Here is a 21,403-nt window from a genome sequence, read left to right as displayed (position 1 = left end):
AAAGGGGATTCAGCGAGATTCCGACAATATGTTAAGGAGACTGACTCACAGACTGAAGCTGAGACCGACTCACAGACAGATGCTGAGACCGACTCACAGCCGGATGCTGAAACCGATTTACAGATAGAAACTGTTCAACCTGCCCGAAAACGACGACGAACTGAAACGTCAGAAATATCTACAGAGAAATACGATGGTACAGACTACAGACCGACACAGGACGAAATCATGGCAGTTGATGATTTTATTATTCTGAATGACATTATAACCGACCCTCCTGAGGACAACAACTGTACCATAGCAATGGACGATGAACAAATGACTTCTCACGACAGAATACGAAAGATACTTGACAAATATTATAAGAAATCTGTCGAAAATACAATGAGAAAATATAATAAAAAAGTGTCAAAAACTAATGCAAAAATTGAAAAAGGTAGCTTTGTCACTGTGCGAATACCAGTTGTTGATAGAGCATCGGGAGATCTTCCCAGATTATTATGTAGGGTTGATGATATCATCGGAAAAGATGCGAGTTTGTACAAGCTATCATGCGAATTTGGTATATTGCACTCGTGTTATGATATGGGTGATATTGAACTTTTGACAAGGAAAATAGAAACTGAACATTGGAGTACAAACGGAATTTCCTTGCATGCGGCCGCAAAACAAGCAAGTTTTTCTCTTGCAAGTAAAAGATGCAAATGTAAAGGAACATGCCTGACAAAGACATGCAAATGTAAGAAATCAGACGTTCCTTGTGGCAGCAAGTGTCACCCGGGCCGAGAGTGCCAAAACAGGATGTTGATAGACAATTAATTTCAGAACTATTCAATTCAATTTAATGTTCACTAGTTCACTTTATTTATCTTATTGTAATAAATTATTAAATGTTAATTTGTAAAACTCAATAAAAGTTTGTTGATAAATGTTTGTCTAAAATATACCCATACGGTCCAAATACCGGTATGGTCCAGCTCGTACTAGACCGTATGAGTATACTCGTACGGTCCGACCGTACGCGTATGGTCGGACCATACGAGTATACGCATACGGTCCGGACCGTACGCGTACGGTCCAAATACTCATACGGTCTGGAACATATACACATGGAAAAAAGTATTGCAACACCTTGATTTGTTAAAACTTGAAAAATCAGCCTCTTTTTTTGGATGAAATATCATAAAATATGTGTATAATATTATTGAAACATAGCTTATGATAACATTGGCATTGAAACGAACAAAAAATGTTTGAAAAAAAAAAGATTTATATAACCACAATTTTAATAACAAAATGAAGTGTTTTTTGTACAAAAAAATGCATTTTACAACTTTTACTGTAGTCGAACTTTACAATGTCAGACATTTCAAAATTAATCTTCAGATGACTGTTCACATCATGGTTGATCGTTATATGCCAAAGAATTAATACTTTGTGCGCAGCCTCCATTCAAACGGATAACCGCATCTTAACGTCTTCTGATTCCTGCCATAAATTGACTAATTTGTTGCTAAGGTAGCAGCAACCATTTCTGATGAAGGGCATTGTTTGTTTCATGATGTGTTTGAACTGGGGTGTCCTTTCGCGCACTTTCCGCCCAATAGTGTCTCATATATGCTCGATATGGTTCAAAGTCGGGCTACGATCGGGCCAATGAAGATGAATCAAATTCCATTTGAACATTGGATCTTCCTCCACGATGCTAATTTCCAACTTTGGCGAGCTCTGCACTACATTAGATACGGAAAACTGTGTGTCTGTTCGTTAGCAAAGGTCTCCGAAATGGTCTTATCACATGATAACCAGTAGCGATGAGTTGATCTCGAACAGTTCTTGTTAAAAGACTCCTGTATGGCCACCACTCTCTTTTTAGGATTGTCTTGTATGCAATGGGTTTCCTTCTGACCAACCTTCATTATGCTTGATTTTCTCTAGCAAATGGTATAGGGGGTCTTCATTATCTCGGAAGGTCTTTAACAGCGTTTATTGCCTGATTTTTATTCTCAAAACGACTTATAGTGGAATGGTGATGACCAACAATACGTGCAGTTGTTACAGCGACATCTCTGCTTCTCTTATGCTGATAATCTGCCATCTTGCTTCAGTTAAGAGTTGTCAGGGACCCATTACAAGGTGTCAATTACATAACTTTAAAAACTTGGTTATTTAAAGTGTTGAAAACAACGAGGGTAAAAACATCTGTTTTGCTGTTTACGGGTACAGAAGCTGCATGTGCAGATAAAAACTTATCGAGTCGATATTTATTGATTAAACTCAGGTGATACTTAAATAATGTTTAACTAGTTCTATTTTACCAAATTATATCACAAAAAAATAAAGAGTGTTTTTTTTAATTTCAATTTCAATTTGGTGTTGCAATACTTTTTTCCATGTGTATATATGTTCTGCATGAGGACGCTGACAGAATGTTGCTACATAAAAATGGAAAGCTGAAATCATAACTTTGATGTAAAGTTTTGTTATTATGTTATTATATATATAACGAAATTTGTTTTACATGCACAAGTATAAAAATTGCGATTTTTATCCAACGCAATCATAGGTTTGAATGTAGTTTTCAGGGGGGGGGGCAAGGGGGTCCCAATAACAGCATAACAGCAAATTGATTTGGCTTATAACAGATAACAAGGAATTAAAATGGACAAAAACAGATAACAGTAAATGAAATATTGAAATAAGTCGGGACCTTGACAAATCCAGTATTTTTTATTACAGGTATAATCCTTTGTAATGAATTCCGTTTTCTATGAACATGTTTTTAAAATTATGTATCTAGAATGTGTTTACTACTCAATATATTTTTATACGCTCGTTTACAGGAAGTATCATGGAATACTGTTGTCCGTCTGTCGTCAACATGTCGAATAATTACTCCAACACACTTTAACCAATTTGCATAAAACGTTTGGAAATTGTTTATATCTATTGACGTGAGCTCCCCTACGTATTTCATAAATTTCAGATTTTAAGTTTCTGAGTAATGGGGTTTTATTCAATAAAAATGGTGGGTTTTTTTCAGTTTTCTGATAATATCTCAAAAATCCTTTCACAAATTTGCAAGGAATTTTGTATTGTAAAGCTCCCTTTCAATTTTTATAAATTTTAGATTTTACGTTTCCGAGTTAAGGGGTTTTGTTAATTAAAAAGGGGGGATTTTCCAGTTTTCGGACATTAACACAAAAACGTTTTCAGCAGTTCTCATGAAACTTTGCTGAATTGTTTATAGCTATTGTTGTAAGCGCCCTTTCTATTTTCATTAATTTTAGATTTTATGTTATTGAGTTAAGGGGTTTTATTCATTAATAAAGGTGGTATTTTCCAGTTTTCGGTCAATAACTCAAAAATGTTTTCAGCAGTTCGCATGAAACTTTGGTGTATTGTTTATATATATATTGACTGAAGCTCCCTTTTAATTTTTATAAATATCTGATATGACATAAAGAAGTTATCGAATATTTCAAAAAGGGCGACGGGCGTATCATGCGCTCATGGCGTAGCTGTTTATTTGTTATAGAATACTTTTTTCAGCATGTATTTTTATACAGTTATAGAAACTCACACATGCTTGTAATTTAAATAGTGTGTAATAAAATAGAATGGAAATGAGGAATATGTCAAAGAGACGAAAATGATATCTAGTAAAAATTCAAGGGCTGTTATGGTATTCAATTCACATAGTTATTGTGTTTGTTGCTACTAAAAAATGACCTAAAAGAGTTTGAATATATATATTCGCATTCTGACTTTTTCTAAATGTCCATTTAATGAGGTGTGTGAATTTTTCTTAATAAGACTATGAGGCAAAGTGGTCAGTATATAGGGTAGAAAAATCAAAAGCACCAATTAAAAAAGCATGCAATTTATCAAGTACCTCGAACCAATTTTGACACTCCAAAAGTAACTTATTATTTTCAAAGGCTCAATTTTTTATCAGGCTATTGATTGGACCAAGTGTACTAGTAAGTAGAATACATAGTTTAGTAGGGGAGCAATGGCTTGAAGACGAAACACATCTTTGTTTGTAATGAGCTATGTGCTGCTTCGGTGCCCAGTACATGATTGGAATTTTCATTGTACAATGTGTTTGGTTCTGCTTTGAAAAGAATCCCAGAGCTGAGTCAATGTACCATATTATATAAAAGGTTAACTGGTAGTAAGGACCTAGTCCTTAATTGAGATGCTTGTCAGATATTCCTGGCCATATGTTTTCCTTTTTGTCATATTAACAATTGTTCTGCTTTAATATGTTGGTACGGGAAACAAGGAACATTATCCTCATACAAAAAAAAAATAAGATAATTCTAAATACATGTTGAAGGCCGTACTTTAACATATAATGGTTTACTTTTTAAATTGTTATTTGTATGGAGAGTTGTCTCATTGGCACTCACACCACATCTTCCTATATCTATCCAAATAAAATGGAATTTATTACAAAGGATAATCATAAGATATATACTGGAATTGTCCTGGACCTCACTTCTGTAATGGGTATATGTTAATGGAATCCTTCTCCGAATACGGGACCAACATATTACTAGTGGACTGGTAGACCCCAATGTCCAATGATCTTCAATTTCTACCGAATATTGGCTGTCAAAAAAATGCTAACATTCCAATTTTCAATAACAGTTAACAGCAAATCCATTATCACAATAACAGATAACAAAAAAACTAAAAGCCCAATAACAGCTAACAATGAATAAGACAATAACAGCTAACAGCAAATATATTTTCAAAATAACAGATAACAAAGAATTAAATTGCCCCATAACAGCATAACAGTTAAACCCCTTGCCCCCCCTCTTTTCAATTTAGCTTGTTTATATTTTTTCGTTTGGGCTTGTATCATATTTTCCCTCCGGTTTATATGATCCGTTCATCCTATATTGACTCTTAAAATTCAAGGGTCTATCTCATGAAAAATGAGGGTAAATTATATGGCATATAGCTTCTTCCTATTTGTTAGTTTTCAAGATATATACACAGGAAAAATTAGTCTCAAATTACAAAGTAAGGGCAATAACTCCTATATTCAAGCACCAGTTTGGTAATTTTATACAAAATGTAGATCTTGTATCATTGGTTATTTTTCTTTCACAGTTAGTTTAAGTTTCTACCCGAGTGTTGACGTTTTTGCAATTTTAATTTTAAAATAGTCAAACACACGAAAATAAGTCTTAACAATAATGTTCAGTGGACCGTGAAAGTGGAATAACAAGAGTGCACACGCTGAAATGTCTCGCCTTCTAAACTAATCATTGATATTATGTTGATAGTCTTAAGTATAAAGCTAAGCTTTATTACAACTGTCACATAAACTTAATATTAACCAAGATAACTAAACAAAGACCAATGAACCTTGAAAATGAGGACAAGGTCAGATGAACCATGCCAGGCAGATATGTACAGCTAAAAATGCTTCTATACAACATGTATAGTTGACCCATTACTTATAGTTTAAGAAAAATAGACCAAAACACAAAAACTTAACACTGTGCAATGAACCGTGAAAATGAGGTCACGGTCAAATAAAACCTGCGCGACTGACATAAAGATCATAAAATATTTCCATACACCAAATATAGTTGACCTATGGCATATAGTATTAGATAAAAAGACCAAAACTCAAAAACTTAACTTTGACCACTGAACCATGAAAATGAAGTCAAGGTCACATGACATCTGCCCGCTAGACATGTACACCTTAAAATCATTCCATACAACAAATATAGTAGACCTATTGCATATAGTATGAGAAAAACAGACCAAAACACAAAAATTTAACTATAACCACTGAACCATGAAAATGAGGTTAAGGTCAGATGACACCTGCCAGTTGGACATGTACACCTTACAGTCCTTCCATACACCGAATATGCTAGCCCTATTGCTTATAGTATCTGAGATATGGACTTGACCACCAAAACTTAACCTTGTTCACTGATCCATGAAATGAGGTCGAGGTCAAGTGAAAACTGTCTGACAGACATGAGGACCTTGCAAGGTACGCACATATCAAATATAGTTATCCTATTACTTATAATAAAAGAGAATTCAACATTACAAAAAATTTGAACTTTTTTTTCAAGTGAACACTGAACCATGAAAATGAGGTCAAGGACATTGGACATGTGACTGACGGAAACTTCGTAACATGAAGCATCTATATACAAAGTATGAAGCATCCAGGTCTTCCACCTTCTAAAATATAAAGCTTTTAAAAAGTGAGCTAACGCCGCCGCAGGATCACTATCCCTATGTTGAGCTTTCTGCAACAAAAGTTGCAGGCTTGACAAAAACTCTAATTTGGCATTAGAATTAGTAAGATCATATCATACAGAACATGTGTATTTGGTTTCAATATGATTGGATTTCAAATTCATTAAAAACTACCTTGACCAAAAACTTCAACCTGGAGCAGAACATACGGATGGACGAACGAACGATTGGAGGGACGAATGAACGAATGGACGGACGAATGGACTCACATACCAGAAAACATAATGCTCATAAATGGGCCATAAAAATCATCATTAAAGGGCAATAACTCTAATAATGATTCAACCAGTGATTCCAATCACATTGGCATTTTTGCAGAAAACTCTAAAACAATTTCAATTGATTGATTGATTGTTGGTTGCTTTATGCCACATTAGCACAAAAAAAGGCTATATTGAACAATTTCAATAATCGGCATCATTTAACAGTGAATACTCATGTAAGGAGTCTGCAATTGTTTTGGTCATACAGGAATGTTTTATTTATGTATGTTGTGTTGCTGAAAATTTTGCTGTTAATAGTTTCTGCTAACTTTTTATAGTTTTCAAGATAACAGATAAAACATAATTTAAGGGCAATAACTCCTATAAAAAGTCATTCAATATGTTCAGTCATGTATCTGCTTCTTTTTAATTCTGTAGATTTTGTATTACAGATCATTTTTACTGTTTACACAATTTTTATCTCTCAGTTTTTTTTTTAAGATAATGGACAAAGACAGGAAAATTTGTCAAAAATCATATAAATGTTAGGGCAATTATTTTTATTTTGGGGCTTTTCTGATGGTTTTGTATAGGTAATAATTGTCGCATTTTCAATTTCTTATTAAATGTACTTTTAATGACTCAAGATATTAAATAGACAATAAAGAGTCAACTGACCACTTCAACTATTTGATTTCTATTATGAATATGAAAATTATTTTGTCAATTAAAAGCTATAACACCAATAAGAACTCTTTTAACAGAATGAACAGCAGAAACATCTCAACATCCAGTCTTTTCTCAACTTGTAGGGGTTTATCCAGATATTAAAATAAACAAATCTTAAATTTTACCGCTATGTTGTAATTTTGGCCATGTTGACTGTGACTAAAAACAGAATTGAAAACTGATTGTATGAGTGAATTTTTCAAGTCCAAGAACCATAACTCTGCACAAAAATTAAATTATCAGACCCAAACAAAAATTTAAACTTGATCTGTAACTTGTCATGATAAAACTATATACCAATTATCAATCAATATCTTCAAGCATGATGAAAAAAAGTGTGGAAAACATAAGATATGATTATTATAATTAGTTCTCTAAAATTACATGTAGATATAATGTAATACAATTAATTTTTCACGTTGAAATCAAATATAACATATAATTCCAAATATATTTTCTTTCATTTGACAATTTGTCACAATCTAATATAGATTTGTAACTTATCTACTTAATGTAATGTTATGAAATATATACCTTAATAAAAGTAGATTATTATTTAATTAAAGGATTTCACTTCATATTTTTTTTAATATATATATACATGTAGCATTCAGAAAATTAGTTTATACAAAATAACAAACAAACCTGCAAAAAATTCAAACAATCTACCAAAGAATTTATTTAAAAAAATAAGTTATCTCCCTTTGTACAGAAATATGGTTTAGCATACATGTACTCTAACATTAGATATGGACCATAACTCTGACCTAAATCATCAGACCAAAACAAAATTTGAACTTTATCTTTAACTTGTCATGATTAAACTTTAAACTAAATATCAATATCTTCAAGAACAAAGAAAAAAAGTGTGGAAAACTGATTTGCCGGACTGACAGATGGACAGACAGACGGACAGAGTGCAAACCTAAAGTCTCCTTCGACTTTGTTGGATGGGGACTAAAAAGAAGAATTTTGAAAATTTAATGGAGGACAACAAAATTATGCTTACATACATTGTACAGAGCATGTATATAAGTAGATATGGATCTACATGCATATATATGTATATCATAATAATAAATGTTTATGAAAAAAAAACTTCCAACAATTTTATGAGTTTCTGTGAAAATCATTAAAAAACATTTAATTTATATAACTATCCTTAGCTACATGTACATATATCTAAATAATCATTAATGTATGGGCAGTGAACATGAGTGGTGTATCAAGAAAAGGTGGGGAGGGAGGGCTGAATGACCTTAATGAAGTAAGGGGGTGCTCCAGTCCTGCTCCAGTGATTCCCTATATAATCAACAAGATTTTTCTGGCGAAAAGGGGGGGGGGGAGGTTTCCCCATGGATCAGCATATGAATATTAAACTGAAATAAGTGACTAGAATGATGAACATCTGGTATCACCGGTCTGCTTTAAATATGATCATGGTTGTAAATGGACAGGAACACAGCAAAAATTTAACATGTTTAAGATGATTTTTATTTTCACAAAATGCATTAATCATGCTGAGTAGAACACATGAAGGTTTGATCAGAATCACCATCAAAGCATCTTACATTAAACAGTTAAAATGTTATTCAAGCTTACATGTATGCTAAAGATCACAACTACAGAAGGCCAAGGCCTAATGCACTTTCTTTGAAATATAAATACTCCTGTCCATATAGTTTATCGACTTGAGACTGATAACATGCTACATTAATATATATCCTACTCCAAGGATTTTTTCATTCTTGTGAATATCCCTTCCTCTCTCGACATTGCTTCCATAGATTGTGTGGATAAATGATCATGCAATTCATCTGCTGACAAACCGGTAGATCCTTTCCTTAGTGTGATCTCATATTTCGTTTTATAATAGTCTGTGTTTATTTTTTGTAGTGCATCATATTGTCTTTTACAATCCTTTTCGTCGATCTGTGAGGCTTCTCCAAGTTTGAATCGTTCACCTACAACTTTTCGAATATATGTACCTAGATCACGATCCGTCTTCGATATATCAACTGGCCATTCTGAGCAAAGTCTGAGGAACAATTTATATCGAGATGCCATTGTAAAGATACTGAGTTGTGGTTTGGTATCCAAAAATGTTATTTTCTGTTTCGTAACCTTGATTAAACTGATTTACGGTCTAGTCATTCCGCAACAACGTTGCATTTGTACACGTACAGTAACAGTATAAAACTAATTTCAAGCTCATTATCGGTATTAAATGCGGATTTATTCCGGGAAAAAACAAAAAGAACAGTTAAGTCTGAGCAATCAAACAGAGCTTACGCTTCAAAAACGGGGGGAAAAAAACATAACAGAAAACAAAACAAAAGACACAATGAGTACAAATAGGGGTTTCTCTCTCTTAAAGCTCTTCATTAGTGGGAATTTGCATAAGGCCTTTAACTCACGATATTTCGATATTTATATTTATGTGAATAGCTATATAATGGAGATACCAGGGACAAAATGAGTTTTGTTGCATTTGCATGAAGTACATAAATTTTCTGAACACAAAGAGAAGTTTTGCTAGATTCTTCGAAATAATAGAATACTGGTTATCTTTGTTATTTTCACAGATATATATATTCATCTATTATATTTTTTGGAAAGCCTTAAGGGGGGTCATTTTTTTTTATTCAGTAATCAAAATGTTATTGTAGCTTTAATAACTAAACAATTGAATAATTTTAATTCAGTTTCCAAGTCATAAAGAAAAGAAACTTTAATTTACCGCATGATATAGATATGGACATTCAATAACAGGTGCCCCGATTACGTTACTTTACATCGACGTTTTCTCTTTATGACGTTTACCGCTATAAGCCTGGAAACGTCGGGGCGGGTCACTTATCGGCTGTCCCGGGCTTTGTAGCTATTACATGTACTGGTTGTCCCGGTCAATGTCTGATCAGTTTAAGCCCCAATCTAGATTTTCAGTTATCTGCAATTCTAATATGACGTGCTTCTTCTGCTTTGTGAAAAAAACCCATGCTCTATATATATCCAATAAAATTTGTTTGCACATGCGTATATTGACTACTGCAGAATAATAAATTTTATTAAATTGGCATGCATTTAATATATTTCATTAACTTAATTTAAAAACACTTCCAAATTCTTAAATGATGCTCATGTTGTTACTAATTCAGTTATTGTGACTGTAATGTATTGACAAATTGACATGTTTGACCTAGATGGGCGTTTTTCAATAAAAGCGTGACTTTTAGACCTTAAAACATGGAAAATCAACTTGTCTATAATTTAATTCAAGAGTTATATTGAATACCTCTATTATAGACGCGTTTGCAAACAAAAAGTGGAATCTTAAATACTCTTTAAAATGATATTATTTTCATAATTTGTTTACTGTTTCGTAGGGAACATTAGTCCACTACGAAACTGCTTCTAAACACACATCTTCAACTGTCTTGTTGCAATTTTAAATGTGTCCTATAGACATTCCAGTTTCAAGGTTTACTTTATATACTAGAAAGATCTATTTTTTTTTTTCTGAATTGGAGAACCATTTTTTATCGATAAAGATTAGACAGTACTTAACATATGAAGGTACAACTCATGTTACGTAGTGGACATTTTGATGCTTTTCGTAGTATGAATGTTGAACAGGCGGTCTAGGGACATGCCATTTTGGTTGTTTTGGACCATTCAGGAATCAATATCTTATCAATTCCTCTTAAAAATAGGCTGTTCCTTTAATTAAAAATGTTAAATCTAATTCAATGTACTGACTGAACAAATAAACAGCTGCGCCATGAGCGCATGATACGCCCGACGTCTTGTGTGGAAGATTATGCAATAATCATAAATAGTCTCTGAGAAAGTATTAAGCAATAGCCATTTATTGTTTTTGAGACGCGACGGGAATTGTGAACCCCCCCCCCCCCCCCAACCCTGTTTTTATACGACCGCAAAAATTTTAATTTTTTGGTCGTATATTGCTATCACGTTGGCGTCGTCGTCGTCGTCGTCGTCCGAATACTTTTAGTTTTCGCACTCTAACTTTAGTAAAAGTGAATAGAAATCAATGAAATTTTAACACAAGGTTTATGACCACAAAAGGAAGATTGGGATTGATTTTGGGAGTTTTGGTTCCAACATTTTAGGAATTAGGGGCCAAAAAGGGCCCAAATAAGCATTTTCTTGGTTTTCGCACTATAACTTTAGTTTAAGTGAATAGAAATCTATGAAATTTTGACACAAGGTTTATGATCACAAAAGGAAGGTTGGGATTGATTTTGGGAGTTTTGGTTCTAACAGTTTAGGAATTAGGGGCCAAAAAAGGGCCCAAATAAGCATTATTCTTGGTTTTCGCACAATAACTTAAGTATAAGTAAATAGAAATCTATGAAATTTAAACACAAGGTTTATGACCATAAAAGGATGGTTGGGTTTGATTTTGGGAGTTATGGTCCCAACAGTTTAGGAATAAGGGGCCCAAAGGGTCCAAAATTGAACTTTGTGCGATTTCATCAAAAATTGAATAATTGGGGTTCTTTGATATGCCGAATCTAACTATGTATGTAGATTCTTAATTTTTGGTCCCATTTTCAAATTGGTCTACATTAAGGTCCAAAGGGTCCAAAATTAAACTTAGTTTGATTTTAACAAAAATTGAATCCTTGGGGTTCTTTGATCTGCTGAATTTAAAAATGTACTTAGATTTTTAATTATTGGCCTAGTTTTCAAGTTGGTCCAAATGGGGGTCCAAAATTAAACTTTGTTTGATTTCATCAAAAATTGAATAAATGGGTTCTTTGATATGCCAAATCTAACTGTGTATGTAGATTCTTAATTTTTGGTCCAGTTTTCAAATTGGTCTACATTAAGGTCCAAAGGGTCCAAAATTAAACTAAGTTTGATTTTAACAAAAATTAAATTATTGGGCTTATTTGATATGCTTTATCTAAACATGTACTTTGATTTTTGATTATGGGCCCAGTTTTCAAGTTCAGGATTCCATATCAAGTATTGTGCAATAGCAAGAAATTTTCAATTGCACAGTATTGCACAATAGCAAGAAATATCTAATTGCACAATATTGTGCAATAGCAATTAATTTTCAATTGGAGTTATCTTTCTTTGTATAGAATAGTAGTTGATAATATATGTTGGAAATTTGCCAGACATGACTATGATGTCATTTTCTATTTTTATTTGCCAATAACTTTATGTAAATAACTTCATTGGAAATTTGCCAATATAAAATGTTGCTGATGAAGCTTTTTTTCCTTATCTTATCTAAAATGTTTTTAGATAATGTATGTTGGACATTTGCCAGACATGACTATGATGTCATTTTCTATTTTTATTTGCCAATAACTTTATGTAAATAACTTCATTGGAAATTTGCCAATATAAAATGTTGCTGATGAAGTTTTTTTTATTGTTTTATACAATAAACAATGTATATTCACTCTTACTACCAACCAATCTTTACCATTCAGTGATAACAAGCACTTTATTTTACATTTTAATATTTTAGGATGTATTTAAAAGGGTAGTTATTGTTGCAAACTCCATTAGAAATTTGAATTGATATCAGTTTTGGAAAAAGGGAAACGGGGATGTGAAAAAAAAGGGGGGGGGGTTTAAATTTTTCTCATTTCAGATTTCATAAATAAAAAGAAAATTTCTTCAAACATTTTTTTGAGAGGATTAATATTCAACAGCATAGTGAATTGCTCAAAGGCAAAAAAAATTTAAGTTCATTAGACTACATTCATTCTGTGTCAGAAACCTTTGCTGTGTCAACTATTTAATTTTAGATTTAAAAAGTTTGAAGAAGAAATCTTTAATTGATTTGTAAAATCTTGACATTTGTTTTGTGTAAAAAAAAACCATGTAATGTAAAAAATTTGATCACAATCCAAATTCAGAGCTGTATCACGCTTGAATGTTTTGTCCATACTTGCCCCAACTGTTCAGGGTTCGACCTCTGCGTTCGTATAAAGCTGCCCCCTGCGGAGCACCTGTTTTTTTTTTTTACAAAAAACTAAATACCACTAAAATAAAATTTTGAATTAAACCAAAAAGAATACAGATCTTTAGATTAATATAAGTGTGTACAGTTTCAAGCAATAATCATAAATTGCTTTTAAGATATGGCGTGACATGTAAAAAAAAGCAACCATCCCCTTTTTTACAAAATACTCAATAACTCAAAAATAAAATTTTAAGTCATCACCAAAAAGTATACAGATCTTAAGATTGAAATAACAAAGAAGTGTGTAAAGTTTTAAGCAATAATCATAAATTGTTTTTGAGATATGGCACGACATGTAAAAAACCCCTCCCCCGTTTTTACAAAATACTCAATAACTCAAAAATGAAATTTTGAAGCATCAACAAAAAGCATACAGATCTTTAGATTAATATAACAAAGAAGTGTGTAAAGTTTTAAGCAATAATCATAAATTGTTTTTGAGATACAGCGCGATATGTAAAAAAAACCTCCCCCTTTTTTACAAAATACTCAATAACACAAAAATGAAATTTTGAATCATCACCAAAAAGTATACAGATATTAAGATTACTATAACTAAGAAGTGTGTAAAGTTTTAAGCAATAATCAAGAAAAGTTTTTGAGATACGGTGCGACAGGTGAAAAAAAACACCCCCCCCTGTTTTAGTTACAAAATGCCGTAACTCAAAAAGTGTAAATCTTATTTTCACCAAAAAGTATACAGATCATTTGACCATAATAAGAAACAACTATATTAAGTTTCATGAAATTTGGGTAAGTCGTTTTCAAGTTACGGTGCGACATGTTTACGCCGGACAGACAGACTAGCAGTCCATTAGCAGTAATACCATCAAATTAACCATTACCATTAGTACCAACTATTAACAGTTCACTAACAGTGGTAGCATCAGATTAACAATTTACTAGCAGTGGTACCATCAGACTTACAGTTCACTAGCATTGGTACCAACTATTAACAGTTCACTAGCATTGGCACCAACTATTATCAGATCAATAGCAATGGTACCATCAGATTAACAGTTCACAAGCAGTGGTACCATCAGTTTTATCAGTTCACTAGCCGTAGCGGTGAACTATCAGACTAGCAGTCCACTAGCAGTGATACCATCATATTAACAGTTCATTACCAGTTTTACCATCAGCCTTATAGTCCACTAGCATTGATTTCAACTATTAACAGTTCACTAGCAGTGGTACCATTATATTACCAGATCACTAGCAGTGATACAATTAGATTACCAGTTCACTAGCAGTGGTACCATCAGACTTACAGTTCACTAGCATTGGTACCAACTATTAACAGATCACTAGCAGTGGTACCATCAAATCAACAGTTCACTAGCAGTGGTACCATCAGACTTACAGTTCACTAGCATTGGTACCAACTATTAACAGATCACTAGCAGTGGTACCATCAAATCAACAGTTCACTAGCAGAGGTACCATCAGTTTATCAGTTCACTAGCCGTAGCAGTGAACTAGTGCTACCATCAGATTACCAGTTCCCAAGCAGTGGTACCATCAGACTTACAGTTCACTAGAATTGGTACCATTAACAGTTCACTAGCAGTGGTACTATCTGATTTACAGTTCACTAGCAGTTGCACCATCAGACTTACAGTTCACTAGCATTGGTACCAACTATTAACAATTCACTAGCAGTGATGCCATCAGATTAACAGTTCACTTGAAATGGTACCATCAGTTTATCAGTTCACTAGCCGTAGCAGTGAACTAGTGGTACAATCAGACTTACAGTTCACTAGCATTGGTACCAACTATCAACAGTTCACTAGCAGTGGCACTATCAGATTTACAGTTCACTAGCAGTTGCACCATCAGACTTACAGTCAGCTAGCATGGGTACACACTATTAACAGTTCACTAGCAGTGGTACCATCAGATTATCAGTTTACTAGCAGTTGTACCATCAGACTTACAGTTCACTAGCATTGGTACCAACTATTAACAGTTCACTAGCAGTGATACCATCAGATTAACAGTTCACTTGAAATGGTACCATCAGTTTATCAGTTCACTAGCCGTAGCAGTGAACAAGTGGTACCATCAGATTACCAGTTCACTAGCAGTGGTACCATCAGACTTACAGTTCACTAGCATTGGTACCAACTATTAACAGTTCACTAGCATTGGTACCAACTATTAACAGTTCACTAGCAGTGGTACTATCAGATTTACAGTTCACTACCAGTTGCACCATCAGACTTACGGTCAGCTAGCATGGGTTCCAACTATTAACAGTTCACTAGCAGTGGTACCATCAGATTAACAGTTTACTAGCAGTTGTACCATCAGACTTACAGTTCACTAGCATTGGTACCAACTATTTTAAAACAGTTCACTAGCAGTGATACCATCAGATTAACAGTTCACTTGAAATGGTACCATCAGTTTATCAGTTCATTAGCCGTAGCAGTGAACTATCAGTAGTACCATCAGACTTATAGTTCACTAGCAGTGGTACCATCAGATTTACAGTTAACTAGCAGATGTACCATAAGACTAACAGTTAACTTACAGTTGTACCATCAGACTTACAGTTCACTAGCATTGGTACCAACTATTAACAGTGGTACTATCAGTTTAACAGTTCACTAACTGTAGCGATGTACCACCAGACTAGCAGTGGTACCATCATATTAACAGTTCAATAACAGCTGTACCAACTATTAACAGTTTACTAGCAGTGGAACCATCCGATTAACAGTTCACTAGCAGTTGTGCCATCAGATAAAAAGATCACTAGCAGTGGTACCATCAGTTTATCAGTTCACTAGCCGTAGCGGTGAACTATCAGTCCACTAGAAGTGGTACCATCATATTAACAGTTCACTAGCAGTGGTACCATCAGACATACAGTTCACTAGCATTGGTACCAACTATTAACAGTTCACTAGTAGTGGTATCATCAGATTAACAGTTCACTAGCAATGGTACCATCAGTTTATCAGTTCACTAACCGTAGCGGTGAAGTATCAGTCCACTAGAAGTGGTACCATCATATTAACAGTTCACTTACAGTTGTACCATCAGACATACAGTTCACTAACATTGGTACCAACTATTTACAGTTCACTAGCAGTGGTACTATCGGATTAACAGTTCACTAGCAGTTGTACCATCAGACTTAGTTCACTAGCATTGGTACCAACTATATCAGTCCACTAGAAGTGGTACCATCATATTAACAGTTCACTAGCAGTGGTACCATCAGACATACAGTTCACTAGCATTGGTACCAACTATTAACAGTTCACTAGTAGTGGTACCATCATATTAACAGTTCACTAGCAGTGGTACCATCAGTTTATCAGTTCACTAACCGTAGCGGTGAACTATCAGACTAGCAATGGGACCATCATATTAACAGTTCACTTACAGTTGTACCACCAGACTTACAGTTCACTAACATTGGTACCAACTATTTACAGTTCACTAGCAGTGGTGCTATCGGATTAACAGTTCACTAGCAGTTGTACCATCAGACTTAGTTCACTAGCATTGGTACCAACTATATCAGTTCACTAGCAGTGGTACCATCAGATTAACAGTTCACTAGCAGTGGTACCATCAGATTAACAGTTCACTAGCAGTAGTACCATCAGTTTGTCAGTTCACTAGCCGTAGCGTTGAACTATCAGACTAGTAGTGGTATCATCATATTAAGTTCACTTACAGTTGTACCATCAGACTTACACTTTACTAGCATTGGTACCAACTATTTACAGTTCACTAGCAGTGGTATCATAAGATTAACAATTCACTAGCAATGGTACCATCATGTTAACAGTTAACTTACAGTTGTACCATCAGACTTACAGTTGACTAGCATTGGTATCAACTATTAAGAGTTACTGTGTTACTGGTACCATCAGGATGTAAGTCCACTGGCAGTTGTTTCATCAGGGATGAACATGCCAGTGAGAGTGGGACCATAAAAAACTAACAATCCACTAACAATGGTACTTAGTACCATAAGCATTGAGGACCAACTGTGTCGTGGTACTTATCAACAAATATATGAAACGAATAATTAAAAAGAATGATCGATGAACAAAAACTGATACATCTAGCTATGGTAGCTTAAAAGTTACTTTTTACTGGTGACAGTATATGTATAAGATATTGCAAAAATAGCCATTGAAAAAGTTAGAACTCATGATCCTTCATCCTATCAATTATTATAAACTGTTGACTTTAAATTTGGCAATGTACAAGGTCAAGTGTTTATGACATCATTACATTAAATCTGTTGCATGTTTACTAGTTGATGCTATAATCTGGGACAATTTTTTTTATCTACTAGTTGTAATTTGCTATGAACTAGCTTTCAGCAACTGCAAGTACTCTTACTTTGGTTCTTCTTAATGTGTGTCTTATGTTCTTATGTTAGGTGTACCAATCTTTTAAGATTAGCCAATTGCAACTAATTTTTAGTTTATTCTTATGTTGTGCTTTTACACCACTATCCCAGATTGGGGAAAAGTTGAGCACTCACAAAAATGTTTAACCCTATCACATTCTTTAACACCTGTCCCAAGTCAGGAGTCTGTAGTTCTGATAGTGGTTGTCATTGGTTCATAATTGTTTTTAGTTAATTAATTTGTTATAAATAAGGCCACTAGTTTTTTCTTGTTTCAATTGTTTCACGATTTTCGTGTCAGAGCCTTTCATAATGAATAAACTGTAAGTTTATTCCTTAATTTTGAAAGCAGTACAGTGGACTTTAATTTCTTACATTCACTTTCATTTGAACTCAGGTTGATGATTGTCTCATTAGCAATCATACCACATCTCCTTTTTTTTTAATATCTCATTTTCTTAGTTTGGAAATAATTAAAGAATATCAAATATTTTTCATCTATTATTCATATTACAATCAAACAAAAAATCCACATTTTCTAGTCCTTAATCATTAATTTCAATTGCAAATAAATGCATCATATTTTATAAACCGATATGAAAAATTTTACATTTTATAAATACATGACATATATATATATATATATGAACATCAGTTTATCACAGAAATTTAAATATGAATGTCCACTTTGTCTGAAACCCTTTTACATCCTGTCAAAGAGTACGGAACATGATCTGCTACTGGCTGAATATAATGCATTTCTTCTGAGATACTGTTTATTAATTCTGTGGTAGGTCGGCTCCCCTTCTTGATTATATCTTTTTCAATGCACTGGTGGACATGATATTTATTAAGTGGAAGAAAAGGTACAAATGTATGAATCAAACCCTGCTTATGGAAGTCTTTATACCACTCATCACTGGAATCAAGATTAGTCAAAACAGGAAGAATTTCCTCAAAGGTGATATCATTTCGTTTTTTCCCAGATTTCATTTCTGTGAAAAGGTAATTATTAATTTGATGACCTCTAGAATTGCTTAAGAATAAAAATATAATCCATGTTTTTTCCATTTCAATTCTCTGAATATCTTTCATGACAGAAAGGAGCCCTTCTAAGAGACCAGGTGTTGCTTTATCCATTTCATCGAAAACAAACATATTTACATAACACAAAGTTATGTTTCCTTTCACCCATTTCTGAATATTTATTTTATATTCCTTGTCCTGTGAGTTATGAGGAAAATGAAGAGGAATAAGGAAAGTTGTCACTCTAGCATTATCAAAGCCATAGAGAAACTGTTTGGTCACAAAATTTTTGCCAACTCCTGTCCAACCATGAAAAGAAAAAACAAGAGGGTTGGTTGACAATTTTGTGTCATTCTGCATTCGTAAAGAAATATTTCTAAGTGTTGTTGTCAAAGCATGTTTGGCAATATGCTGACCAAATACATTTTCATCAAACACATGTTCAAATTTATTTACATCCATATGTATATGACATTTCTGATGGATTACTATGAATGTTGAAAGAAGTGCAAATAAAACAGCCAGGAACAACCATCCATAAAACTTTCTTCGTCCATCATACTGATTTCCAGATTTTCGTCTGTTTACACGTTTTTCTCTAGGAGACATTTCTTTACTCTTAGATCTAGATTTTTTTTTCTCTAAAGATGATTTTATAAGTTTATTTGATTCTGATAGAAGAGTGTTCAAATTTTCATCTTTATGTAGATTGCTTATTTTTTTTTCTTGATTCTTTTTTGGTACTATAAGTGGTCTCATTCCTAATGGCTTTACTGACTCTCCTGCCTGATGAAAGTACTTAGACTCACTTTTATATGGAGATGAAGTTGATATAGTAGCACTCATATTATGAAAAGAAAAGTTATTAACATAAGGAGAAGAATATGACCTATCATGTGATGTGTCCACATCCATATCTGAATTACTGTTATCATGGAATCCTTGGTAGTAATTTTTATTTCTGTTTCCATCAGGAGACATCTCCATAGGTTCTTCATCCATTTTCCTGCAACAAAATACAATACAGAATATAACATTTTGTTTGTATCAATCTATTCAAATTAGACAGAAAAATATGGTAAAGGCTTCTTTTTTTTTTAAACATGTTAAATGGACAACTTAACAATGCTGCCATTTCAAATGAACAAAGTGTCCCAAGTCAGTATCCTTTAATTGTTGTTTGCTTTTGTTGTGTTGTACATCAATCAGGCAGTTAGTTTTCTTGTTTGAAGGACACTTTTTCACATCTGTGGACACCTTATCACTATTTTGTCATCCATTACTGATCATCACAAAAGTTCTTCACATCCTAATAGAAAACATCTGACGCACAAAGAACAAGAATGTTTCTAAAGTACACGGATGCCCCACTAGCACTAGCATTTTCTATATTCAGTGGACCTTGAAAGTGGGATAAAAATCAAATTTGGCATTTAAATTAGAAAGATCATATCATAAGGAACATGTGTAATAAGTTTCCAGTTGATTGGACTTCATATTCCTCAAAAACAACCTTGACCAAAACCTTTAACCTGAAACTTGCACTTTCATTTTCTATGTTAAGTGGACCGTGAAATTGGGATCAAAAATCTTATTTGGCATTAAAAGTAGAAAGATTGTATCATAGGGAACAAGTGTACTAAGTTATAAGTTGATATGACTTTAACTTCATCAAAAACTACCTTGACCAAAAACTTTAACCTGAAACAGGACAGACAGACGGATACAGACGGATGAACAGACCAGAAAACATAATGCCCCTCTGTTGTACGACGTCAAAAGTTCAAGCAAGAAAGTGGGAATAGCAATAAGGTGTTTTTCATAGTAAATATCTTCCGGACAAATAAGGAATGACAGTACTGTAGTTGAAGAGTAATGCCATTGTCAATTGTCGATTTGACGGTCGCAAATGCTGTTTTACTGGGGATGCATAGCGGAGACATTAAAATGGATATTTGATAACATCAAATCAAAATTGACAGTGGCAACTCTTCAACTTCAGTACTGTTATTCAGATTCTAATGCATTACAAAAAGAAATGATATGTTAAAGCTTGAAAAAATGTATAAATTTGACAAACAAACAAATTCCGCGAAACTTCATGAATGATTTTTGCGCAAAGACGTCATGGCTAAACGTGATGTCATACAAAGGAAAACTTACAAACTGGAGGTTAATACGTTACCTCTACGATTCAAATTCGGATAAAATTAACATTAAAAAAGGAAATTCTAGGTAGGTGTTATTTTATTTTCGATATTATTGTAATAATCGAACATTTATTGATCCATCAACTCAATTTGACTTACCTAAGAGGGAGCCCGCTCCAGTCATGCTTCAATGATTCCCTATAGAATTAACCAAATTTTTCAACGAAAAGGGGGGGGGGGGCACCTCCTCATGGATCCGTCCATGATCAGTCTCAAGCTCAGATAAACAGATGGCATGATATTAGTCCAAATAATTATGACGTCTGGCAAGGCTATTTTTTTTTTCTGGGACGTTGTAGGAAGGCGTCCCAGAAAAAATAAATAAAATAGCCTTGCCAGACGTCATAATTATTTGGACTAGCATGATATGGGCAAATACAATATTTGTAAACGTGTCATGTTCACACAACCCCGAGTTTTTTTTTCATCGTACCACTGGTGAAAATGAAACCATTTATACTGGAGATTTAGTTTTCTTATGCCAGTAAATACCTAATTAATACCACCAAATTATAGACTGATAGTTTGTTCC

General features: G+C 33.6%; 2 protein-coding genes across 2 annotated transcripts; both read right to left on the bottom strand.

Annotated features, from left to right (window-relative positions):
• Nucleotides 1–8,963: 8,963 nt before the first annotated feature.
• On the bottom strand, nucleotides 8,964–9,305 carry LOC139511040 (ubiquinol-cytochrome c reductase complex assembly factor 2-like). The gene has a single exon (XM_071297609.1). It carries the CDS (start codon nucleotides 9,303–9,305, stop codon nucleotides 8,964–8,966), a length of 342 nt encoding a protein of 113 aa, XP_071153710.1.
• Nucleotides 9,306–18,123: 8,818 nt separating this feature from the next.
• Nucleotides 18,124–20,992, bottom strand: LOC139513136 (torsin-1A-like). Its single transcript, XM_071301367.1, has 2 exons — nucleotides 20,971–20,992; nucleotides 18,124–19,667 (listed from the first exon to the last, which is right to left on the bottom strand). The coding sequence occupies exon 2, from the start codon at nucleotides 19,661–19,663 to the stop codon at nucleotides 18,305–18,307; it is 1,359 nt and encodes a 452-aa protein (XP_071157468.1). The 5' UTR covers nucleotides 19,664–19,667; nucleotides 20,971–20,992; the 3' UTR covers nucleotides 18,124–18,304.
• Nucleotides 20,993–21,403: the final 411 nt, after the last annotated feature.

The sequence above is a fragment of the Mytilus edulis genome, chromosome 2 (genome assembly GCF_963676685.1).
Source record: "Mytilus edulis chromosome 2, xbMytEdul2.2, whole genome shotgun sequence".
Classification (NCBI taxonomy): domain Eukaryota; kingdom Metazoa; phylum Mollusca; class Bivalvia; order Mytilida; family Mytilidae; genus Mytilus; species Mytilus edulis.
This window is presented reverse-complemented; position numbering and strand designations above follow the sequence as displayed.

Coding starts and splice junctions, on each gene's coding strand:
- LOC139511040 (XM_071297609.1), bottom strand. CDS start 9,305: ATGGCATCTCGATATAAATTGTTCCTCAGACTTTGCTCAGAATGGCCA.
- LOC139513136 (XM_071301367.1), bottom strand. CDS start 19,663: ATGGATGAAGAACCTATGGAGATGTCTCCTGATGGAAACAGAAATAAA.